At 48.5% G+C, this 11,278-nt stretch overlaps 1 protein-coding gene across 1 annotated transcript in view; it reads right to left on the bottom strand.

The window, feature by feature from the left end:
- Positions 1 to 11,278, bottom strand: part of LOC125756962 (uncharacterized) — a 48,426-nt gene that overhangs the window by 29,248 nt on the left and 7,900 nt on the right. The window contains exon 3 of the mRNA XM_049412047.1: positions 9,429 to 9,686. Coding sequence (XP_049268004.1) covers positions 9,429 to 9,686 — 258 coding nt within the window. The remainder of the gene's footprint in view (positions 1 to 9,428; positions 9,687 to 11,278) is intronic.

Raw genomic sequence — 11,278 nt, forward strand, 5'->3', positions numbered from 1 at the left:
TAAACGCGAACACACACATAGACACGCAAGGAAAGTGATACTAATAATTGTTGGGGCTTTAATTTTGACTATCTGGTATTCTTTACCGTGCACCGAGATCGTACAGTATACGGGCATCTAGAATTTTGCGTCCATCGAAATGCGACCGCCGCGGCCGGGATCGAACCCGCGACCTTCGGGTCAGCAGTCGAGCACCGTGACCGCTACACCACCGTGGCGGACACAAGGCAAGTGAGGAAGCTGAAGACAAAACACCCCTGGGAGGCGCTAACTACCATGCGCTCGTTCACGTGGTCCGCAACGTGTACCACGTCGATTACGCAATAACCGGGGTCAATGCTTCCTGCAATAAATCTGCCGAGAAAACCAGGCCTCTCATCATTACCGGTGACTTCAGCATTGATTTATCAAGACCAAACAACATCTGGTCTTTATACTGCGTGAAAGACGGCTTGTATGTGGACAGGGCATCAAAAGACCTCGCTGCCACGTCCAGGACAGGAGGCTTCGTAGATCATTTCATCGTGAGAGGCATCCAGGATTTACACCAGCTGTGCTATACCCAAGGAGGATACGTAGAATTTGCTGGAGTGGAGGGGGCGCTCGTCGAGTGAATCCGGCCGCCGCCTTCTTGCCAGAGGTAGAAAGTGCGCTCCACGCCGTCGCGCGCTGCTGCTTGCCTGCGTTATTTGACGCCCTGGCCATGTAAACACCAACGGTTTGACGATGGTTGCCTCTTGTGTCGCTTACGGATGTGCAAACAAGCTGAAGAAAGGTTGCGGCCTCACATTCTCCCCGTAAATACGCGAAAACGTCTTCGATTGAGCCATTCCGCGCGCGTTACTGGGGCGTGCTGATTGACGCAGTATGAGCAGGTATGAGCGTGCAATAAATAACAGCCGTGATATTTTCGACAGGTTTCCTAAAGATCCCACATAGCGGAGCCTGTGGGAGAGGGCCGTTCACCGTGGAATGGGAAAGACGAAGATCACCTATATGCTGCGTGCCGGATTGCTTTGAGTGCTTGCCAGAAGTCGTTTTTTTTATGAGACTCGAGAATACGTAAATAAGCTGGGACCCGGCAGGAAATGCAGTGACAGAAGAGTTGAAAAAAAAAGCTGAATTTATTGGCTTTTGGATATGCATATGGCAAGCACCGAAAGAATACTTGACGAGGTTGTCGGCCAGGATCAGCTGAAGTAATTGCTGACACACAAACTCAGTCAGTACCATGCCGAAAGCCTGTTTGAGTTAATACGTGGATGAGGCAGACATAACAATGCAACAGCTGCGCAGCCTATGTCTGTATACAAGCACTGGTCGGTTCAGACGGAAGTTTTAGTTCAGGAAACTGCTCCCAAGACATTGTCTCCATCTTGAATGGAGCCACTTGTGCTGCCATCGCAAATGCAAAAAGCACGCTCATTGACATGCGCAGATCATCAACCCTGCAGGCCGATACTGACCCGAAAGCCCCTCTGCGTTTGTCGGTTTCGTGGTGCCATACATAGCAGGCTTCAATGCTCGAAAAGTTCGTAGAGCTACGTGTGAGCAATGCATCACAGCCCTGCACTCAGGTGAGTTGCACCTTTAATTAAATGGAAGAGCCGAGGTGGAATTATTTCACCGTCGCAAGAGGTCACTGGCATGCGTGAAGAAGTAGAGAAAGGACTGGTAGCTACAGGCTGAATGCGATGCCATCATAACGGTGACGAAGGACAAAACACCTCATCTTGGAAGTCCTGGTAGCTTCTGCCGAGAAAACGTGGTTCCATTAACTGGAGCAGCACATCCTTGACTTCGACCCGCTTGAACGTTTACGATTTGTGGAAGCAAATCGCTGAATAATACGTAAAAGTGAGTATATGCCACATGACGAAGGAACGAAATCGAGAATGGATCAATAATAGGGTGAGACCGCCTCTGTCACGGGCGGTTATCTTCCATAGGGCACCAGTCATCATGTTTTTCCCCGTGCGTCTCATTTAAGCGCCTCTACCTAATGCCTGTGCAGGTGAATTCACTTCTGTAGATGTCACTTGGCTGCTTACAAGTCGGAAAAAAATGTTTGCAAGCAGAACTATTTGATTTCGGTGCTTTACAAACGCGAGCAACTTCATCGGCAGCGCGAAGAAGCATGCGTGCGGCAGCGCTTGGCTCCTTTCTGCCACTGGCAAGATGGCCGCTGCGCGCTCGGCGCGGCTTCACTCTCCCCAATCGGGGAGCATAGGCGGCTTCCACTCAAGCAAGTTCTATGTATCCTCCTTGGCTATACCTCGCACTTCACTACACTTAGACCCCTCGTAGCCGCGATCACGAACGGATCCGATTAACAAGTCCGGTCCAGCTGCTGGTGCTCACTGATCACGGTGATGATGACCTTGTTCAAGAACTGTCAAGAACCCCTTCTACACATACACACGGGTTCGTGAAACGTGCGTGCGTTCCCGTCATAATAGACAAGTATAAGCACAACAACTGTAACGCTACTGTATTAACTGCAAATGTGACTGCAACGTACGTGCAGTGCGCCTGCGCGTGCCACTCGGCTGCGTACCATGTATCTAGGGAAACTTTCCTGAATGAAGCTTAGTTGCGAGTAACGCCTGTCCTGTGCATTTGTGTTCCTTCTTTGTGCTGTTCGGATTCGCGCTATCCCCTATAGAAGAATATAAGCACTTCATATCAGCTTACCGCGTCTGTTGTTGGTAACACCCATGTTGCTGTTGGCATCGATACGCAACTGCAAACAACTGGTTATATAATACATATGCGACTCTTCAGCATATAAGTGTGTTTATACCACTTCCACATTTCTCTAGCAGCGCGTAAGATAAACATTGCGAACGGTGAGCATACTGCTATCGTATCGTATTTTACACGGAGAGCCTGTACAACGGAAACCGAAAGCGATAAATATACAAAAGGACGAAGTAGCCTTAAAGGGGTGGTGCCACCAAGATTGTGGCTTGCGCGTTCTCTGCTGGAAGCGTTTCCTATATCTCCAGGAAGCATGATGCGCACACCAAGATTCATGTGTTCTCGCTAAATAATTTAATATCGCCTTTTGATGGGAACAACTTTCGGTTTCGGTTTCTGGGCGCCGAGGTTGGGCAGTGACGTAGAATGTAGGGGCTTGGTCACGTGACCACAGAAGGCTGTGACGCACTTAGCCAGAAAGCGATCGAAACTCGGCGAGTGATGCAGCAACCGATGCTATACTAGAATATATTCTCGTTCACTACAGCCGGTACGTAGGTTGCGGAGGTGGCGGAGGTCACTCACGTAACTATAGCAGGTCTGGTGCGACGTCACTACAACTTTCGTTGGCCATCCTACAAATCTACGTCAGTGTTGGCGCGCTAGCGATGGGTTTTGATCGGGAGAATGGGCATTTAGGTACACTTTGAAAGTGCATTAAAATATATTCTAAACGTTTGCTCTGTCCGACCCTTCGTATGGAGTGTCCTTGCATACAGAGGAAACCCACAACAGCCTTGTTATAGCCTCGATATTTCATGGCACCACCCCTTTAAAGGCGGCTTCGTCCTTTTAAATGTCTATCGCCTTCGCTTAGTAATCTAAAGGCGATTAATAAGATGAAGGCATCGCATGCAGCGCGGAAGAAAGTTGAGCACTCAGTAAGGTTTGAATCTACAATCTCCCTCAAAGGATCGCGCACGTTTCACCATTTCGTGCCATCATCACTGACCACTGTTAATGCCGGGCTCACCTCCTACTCAGCAACACAGGCATTTCAAGTGACGAAGAGCATACGTCGGCAATGGAAGTAAGAACTGCAACCTCCGCAGAGATCGCAAACCGGGCACACAACCCAAGTTCTGCGTCTGTCGTATGTGGGCATGTAGTAACGTGGCAATGAAATGAAAACTACTAACCGGCAGCGTTTAGTGCCCTTCCAAAACTTTCCGCCAGCAATATACACTGTTTGCAAGTTTTCAGCAACGTGAAAACTCACAGCAGCACACGATCCTGCCACTCGCGTGGGCGCTGCATACTTTCGTTGCCCCAAGTAAGTGTTCGGCGCAGTGAAGCGGACTTACGGACCCGCGCCCATGCACGCCGCGAACGCTCAAGATAAATTTTTGTTTCTCGCCTGAAACAAAAATCACTCTGATTAAACTTTCACAAATAAATCTCCTTTGTTTACTCTTCCAAATGCGACCAAGCGTGCATTTTTACTTGAGGCTTATCACCACTCTACATGTGCCTGAACATGGGGCATTTCACAGAATTTTCAATGTTTGTGCCCCTTCCACTTTGAAACTATTCGGTCATTGACTTCAATGCTTTTTTGACACTCTTACTGCTAACTATACAGCCATGTGATATAGTGCTATTTTGTCAGTAATATTCGTAGAATTAAAAAAAATAATCAAAATGGGCGCAGAATTGCAGCATTGCTTCACCACAAAGCACATCATGAGACAAAGTAGTGGTCGTCAATGGGCGATAATAAGATAGTGCCATTCCTTTTCAAGTAAATAGCAGATATTTGGAGAGTTCTGTGATGTATTGTATTTTTTAGAGTATTTTTTCGCAACTTATGTTTCACCCACTACGCCAAAATTCAAAACGAGAGCGCATGGTTTTGGTAGGTTAGAGTGTTTCAACTCCACTAACGTGAAACCTGTGGAGGGTCGAAGCATGCAGTGTGCGCCGATGTTTCCCACAACAAAATTACTCCTAATGGGCAACGAGACACAGAAGAGAGATTAGACACAGAGATCTGCAGTCCACTTTTAGTTAACGTACAAGCTGCAAATTTTTATTCGCGTACGCACAAGAGAAATATCCCACCGGCACTACATTGCAGGTCAAGATCCAGTGCCTATATATACACGGTCGCCGGTGAAAGGTTGTGCAGCGTGAGCAGTCGGTTTTTTCAACCAAGAAACTCGCAAGCAGACGCTCCCTGCGTCGGCGCTGTCTCTCGCGGGCGAGGGCGCGTTCGCGTTCCTTGCGAGCTGGTAGTTCAGCGTTCATCGCTGAAAGAACGTTTCCAAAGTCAACGCGCCGTTCGCTCTCTCTCGCCACACGGCGAGCACTCAGACGGTGGCACCTCTTATTGCGCTCAAGCAAATGGACCGTCCCGAGAGCAGACGACGATGCACAATGCACGCCGACACGCCGAGACCCTATGGTGCTTTACCCCTAAAAACGTGATGATGATTAGTGGGGTTTTGTGGCGCAAGGGCCATGGGTGGCCAAAGAGCGCCATGCCTATTATGTGGTGTTAGCGATGACCAATGATTACGATGACCGGGTGTATTGTGGCTGTATAGAGGCCTAAAATCACGTGCTTTAAAGAAGCGTAAAAGATGTGTATATAGTATAAAATTATGGCAGTGATAAGTGGTGTGATCTATGGGTGTGGGATAAATGACGATTGAGCATGGTATTTACAAGTGAGAGGCGGGATGACAGCACGAATGCCTCCTCAAGGCCTTTGCGCTCAAAGGCCGGGAGGCAGGTGCTTCCTTTGATAGAGTTACCGCAGCAGCAGCCTCAATCATGAGGCCGCGCTACGGAGCGCCTGGAAAAATAACGTTGAAGTTATGGACATCTTTTATAAATTCGAAAAGGGACTGATATTTAAAAAGTGGTTCTCTGCCAATGAACATATCGGGATGTAGTGGGAACTGCACGTATATTGATGAAAAATGCTTTTTTCTGAGAGCCTCTAGTTCCGTGCATTGCAGTAGGATGTGGAGTACAGTTAGTGGATCGCCACAGTGCTCACACAGAGGTGGATCGCCTCCGGACAAAAGATATGAATGTGTACTATGTGTGTGGCCTATCCTCAGTCTGCAAAGTGTAACTTCTGTGTAGCGTGATTTCGATACCGGCGGCCAATTACCTAGTTGCGGCTTGATAAGATGCAGTTTATTTTGTGTGTTCCCATCCCATGTGCTCTGCCAAAAGGCCCTGATCTTTCTTTTGAGGGATGGTTTTAAGTCTAATGCAGGGATAGCTACAGACGTATTGGGACTGTTTTCGTGGGCGGATGCTGCTAGCTGATCCGCCAACACGTTGTCTTGTATCTCGCGGTGCCCTGGCACCCAGCACACTACGACATGTTAAGAGAGTAGATCGTGCATAAAATAGAGTAGAGCGAGACAAGGACCGGATTTGTGTGTTTTGTCATAGTTTTTAAAGCTTTCACTACGCTTAATGAATCCGTGTATATCACTGCCTTTTGTAGTTTTAATTGTTTTATGTGTTTAACTGCCGCAAGTATCGCGTAGGCTTCTGCCGGGAAGATACTGGAATCAGGGTGCAGAATACCAGAATCGGAAAAGGATGGGCCAACGGCTGCGTACGACACAGAAGTGTTAGACTTTGAGGCATCTGTAAAGAATTCAGGGTGTGGGTACTTGTATTGTAATTCAAGGAAGTGTGTACGGATATGTGCAAGTGGCGCATGCTTGGTAACTTCGACGAAAGAAAGATCGCACTCTATAAGCTGCTACTGCCACGGCGGGAGATAGGCAGCGGGAGCCATTAGACAGTGTTCGAGAAGTGGCACACCCATTTCTTCAGCTAGGCTCCTCACACGAAGTGAGTACGGCTGTCTCATCGAAGGACGGTTGTGAAAAAGTTCAGAAGCAGACAACTCATTGATTGTAGTATGAGAGGGGTGTTCGTTGTTTGCGTTCACTTTGAGGAAATATACAAAAGATAGGTAAGTTCTCTGTAGGTGTAGCGACCACTCATTCGATTCAACGTATAGGCTTTCCACGGGGCTAGTACGGAAAGCGCCCGTAGAAACACGAATGCCCAAATGGTGGACTGCGTCAAGCATCTTCAAGGCACTTGGCGTCGCAGAATGATAGATTATCGCCCCGTAATCTAGGCGTGTGCGTACAAGGCTTTTATAAAGGTTTATCAGACACTTCCTGTCACTACCCCACTTAGTGCGTGACAACACTTTTAGAATGTTCATAGTTTTTATGCACTTGTTTTTTATGTATTTAATGTGTGGTATAAACGTAAGTTTTGTGTCTAGAATTAGCCCTAGGAACTTGTGCTCTGTTTTTACCGACAGACGCTGACCATGTAGGTCAATGTCTGGATCGGGATGGAGGCCTCTCTTTCTGGAGAATAGGACGCAAGTGCTTTTTTGTGCATTCAGTGTAAACCCATTCTCGTCTGCCCATTTAGAGACCTTGTTCAAGCCCAGCTGGACCTGCCGCTCACACATTGAAAGGTTGCACGATTTATAACCGATCTGCACGTCGTCCACATATGTGCAATAAAACATGTTCCGTGGAATGCACAGACGTAGCGAATTCATTTTTATAATAAAAAGTGTGCAACTCAGGACACCACCTTGCGGCACTCCAGTTTCCTGGACAAATATTCGGGACAAGACATTACCCACTCGAACACGGAACGTGCGATTGGACAAATAGATTTCGATTATGGTCAGCATCTCTCCTCGGACACCTAAGTGTGAGAGGTCTCGCAGTATGCCAAAGCGCCACGTGGTGTCGTAAGCCTTTTCCATATCGAGGAACACCGAAAGAAAGAATTGCTTGTGGACAAAAGCGTCGCGAATTTGTGCCTCGATACGGATAAGGTGGTCAGAGGTAGATCTACCCTCTCGAAAACCGCACTGGTATGGGTCAAGTGATTTGTTTACTTCGAGGAAATGTATAAGTCGGCGGTTTAGCATCTTTTCAAAAAGTTTACACAGGCAGCTTGTTAGTGCAATGGGCCTGTAGCTCGCAACGGAGGATGGGTCCTTGCCCTGTTTTAGAATAGGAATAATAATGGCTTCTTTCCAGGCCGAGGGGATCTCGCCGGAGGACCAAACAGCATTATACAGTGAAAGGAGGGTTTTTTTGAGTTTCAGATGGCAGGTGTTTCAACATTTCATATACAACACGGTCGGAGCCTGGGGCAGAATTATTGCAACAGTTAAGCGATGCTTGTAGCTCAGCAATGCAGAAAGGTTCATTGTATGCTTCGTTTGTGGATTTGCGCTCTAGTTTCTGTTTTTCGATTCTTGTTTTGTATCTTTGGAAAGCTTCACTATAGTGCGACGAGCTCGACACCTGTTCGAAGTGTGAACCTAGGAAGTTCGCCTGGTCTTCCAAGCTGTCGCCTTGTGTGTTTACTAGAGGAAGTGAATGTGCTTGTCGGCCTGCTACCCTGCTAACCATGTTCCAGACTTTGGCCTCCTGTGTATATGAATTAATGCCCGATAAAAATTTCTGCCAACTTTCCCTTCTTGCCTGTCGGCGTGTTCTCCTGCCTTGGGACTTAATATTCTTAAAACTGTCCAGATTCTCGGCTGTGGGAGATTCCCGAAGCAGCCTCCATGCTTTATTTTGTTTTTTGCGTGCATTTGTACACTCAGTGTTCCACCAGGGCACACGTCTTTTCCCGGGCAGTCCAGTTGTTTGTGGGATGCACTTATTTGCAACATCAATCAAAAAAGCAGTAAAGTATTCTACAGCTTCCTCCATGCTTAAAGCACACATGTCGGTCCAACTTAAGAGAGCCATTTTACGAAACTGTTCCCAATCGGCTTTGTCAATTTGCCATTTGGGAACCTGTGGAGGACATTCATTAGCTATTGGTGTGCTCAGAACTATAGGAAAGTGATCACTTCCATAGGGATTATTAATGACCTTCCATGTTAGTAGGGGCAGAAGTGATGGAGATGTGATGCTGAGGTCTATAGACGAGTACGTATTGTTGGCAAGGCTGTAATATGTTGGCTCTTTTTGATTCAAGAGACATGCGCCGGAAGAGAAGAGGAACTGTTCAATTAGACGACCTCGAGCATCGCAGCGAGAGTCACCCCATAGACCACTAGGTGAACTGAAGTCCCCAAGGACCAGACACGGTTCCGGAAGCTCATCCATTAAGGACTGGAATTCATGTTTATTCAGTGGGTGATGCGGAGGTATATAATGAGAGCAAATGGTGACGAGTTTGTTCAGAAGAACCACTCGAACAGCCACTGCCTCCAGGGACGATTGGAGTGGTAAATGTGTGCACGCTACTCCTTGATTAACTATAACAGCTACACCACCGGATGACGCCACGGCGTCATCCCGGTCCTTTCGGAAAATAATGTGACTGCGTAGAAAGTTGGTGTGTTTTGATTTTAAGTGTGTTTCTTGTACACAAAGCACTTTTGGTGAGTGTTCGTGTAAGAGTTCTTGGATATCGTCGAGGTTTCTTAGCAGTCCTCTGACGTTCCACTGTAGAATTTGTATGTCCATTTTAATGTATGTGGTATGGTGCTGTGTGTACAAAAAGTGCTTCCTTAAGTTACAGGGCCCTTTCTAGGCCCCGTAATGCGTGTTTTTTTCTTTTTTGGCGCGCTCCAAGGAGTTGCGCCGTTCCTTCGGCGTCTGAGACGCCGGAGTCGTGCTGTTTGTGTCCATCACCTCTTCGGAGGTGGTGGATGGTGCCTGCACAGCAGGCACGTTCGCGGCGGCTTCGGGCCTGACTGCGCTTGCAGCGGCCTTGGGTCCGGCAGGCTCGGGAGTCTGCTGGCCCTCTTTGGGAGGGGGCGGAGCAGCACAGGCTACTCCAGCCGGGGGCGCTGATGGCGCGACCGCAGTCACACTCCGTGTGACTCTTGCGGGCGCTGGAAGATGTGGCGCGGCGCCCCGGCGCGACACATCGGCGTAGGAGCGACTAGACTGGTTGTGGAGGGAGAAACGTTTGCGAGCCTCTTGGAACGATAGGTTGAATTTGACCTTCAGTTCTATTATTTCTTTCTCTTTCTTCCACGAGGGGCATGATCGTGAGTAGGCTGGGTGGTCCCCTTCACAGTTCGCACAACGAGCTGCAGAGGTGCAGCTCTCAGACAAGTGCTCGTTGGATGCACATTTTGCACATGTGGCGCGCCCTCTGCAGCTTTGCGACCCATGTCCAAAGCGCTGACACTTGAAACAACGAAGGGGATTCGGAATATATGGTCGGACACGAAGCTTACAATAGCCGGTTTCAATGGAGTCTGGCAGGTTGCTATTTCCAAATGTAATAATAATGTGCTTTGTTGGGATCTGTTTATCATCTCGCCTTATTGTTATTCTTTGTACTTTGACTACGTTTTGGTCCTGCCAACCTTCCAGCAGTTCACTTTCGGATAGTTCGAGGAGGTCGTCATCAGAGATCACACCGCGCACCGTATTCATCGACCTGTGCGGGCCCACTGACACTGGTATGTCCCCAAATGCTGTGAGTTTCGATAGATTGTCATACTTTGTCTTGTCGCGAAGTTCGAGGAGGAGATCGCCGCTTCCCATTTTTGTTACCTTGTAACCTGGGCCGATTGCTTCCGTGAGAGTTTTGGACACAAGAAAAGGTGAGATTGCTCGGACTGCCTTGTTTTCATTCTGACTGTGGACTGCATGGTACTTCGGAAAGATCTGTTTGGGTTGTTGAAAAGAAAAGTTCTCATCGGTGCGCCACCTTTTCAGGCGGCGATCAGGGAGTGCGGGAAAAGGGTTATCCATATGGGAAATTTGAAGTTCGGCGGCGATGGTGACCACCCACCACCGAGCCCAACGAGGGGACGCTTCAAGGTAGAACACTTGAAGACGCCAGCCATACATCGCCGCTCTAACCAAATATAACTACCCAAGATTGAGTAACTACACAAGGTTAACCCTTGCCGCCAGGAAGACTGGAAGTAAATAGAAGAGAAGAGTAGACAGGAAAGATGTAAAGTGAGAGAGAAAGACGAAGATGAGGGGAGAGAGAAGGACAGGAAGAAGGCGACTGCCGATTTCCCCTGGGTGGGTCAGCCCAGGGGTGCCGTCTACGTGAAGCCGGGGCCAAAGGGGTGTGTTGCCTCTGCCGGGGGGCCTTAAAGGTCCAATCACCCGGCGTTGGCTCAACCCCCAGGATCCCCTTTTCCGCGGACACGGCAATGCCACGCACGGCTAGGCGTGGGAGGGGGTCGAAACCCCCCCCATTAGCTCGGGTCCGTGGTGTCGCTACACACCAAACGCCTGCTTGTGCAGACGCCCCTGCGGGGCCCTAAAAACTTCGATTGCTCCTAGTTGGTACATAACCTTCAGTGCTTGCCTCATCTCTCCTTTGCCGTCCGTCGTGGTTTGAACTGAAGTTTTCACCTTGAAAGAAAAAACGCCAGGCCTGCGCTGAAACCGCAGCACAGTCATAGCGAAAGCTGGAAGAGCGGCGTTTCTAGAGCCCGTTAAGCTCTCTTGGGGCTACAATACAAGTACACTAGAAAGGTACCCACTACGCCACAAATCAAACTTTT

This window comes from Rhipicephalus sanguineus, chromosome 1 (assembly GCF_013339695.2).
Source record: "Rhipicephalus sanguineus isolate Rsan-2018 chromosome 1, BIME_Rsan_1.4, whole genome shotgun sequence".
Lineage (NCBI taxonomy): Eukaryota > Metazoa > Arthropoda > Arachnida > Ixodida > Ixodidae > Rhipicephalus > Rhipicephalus sanguineus.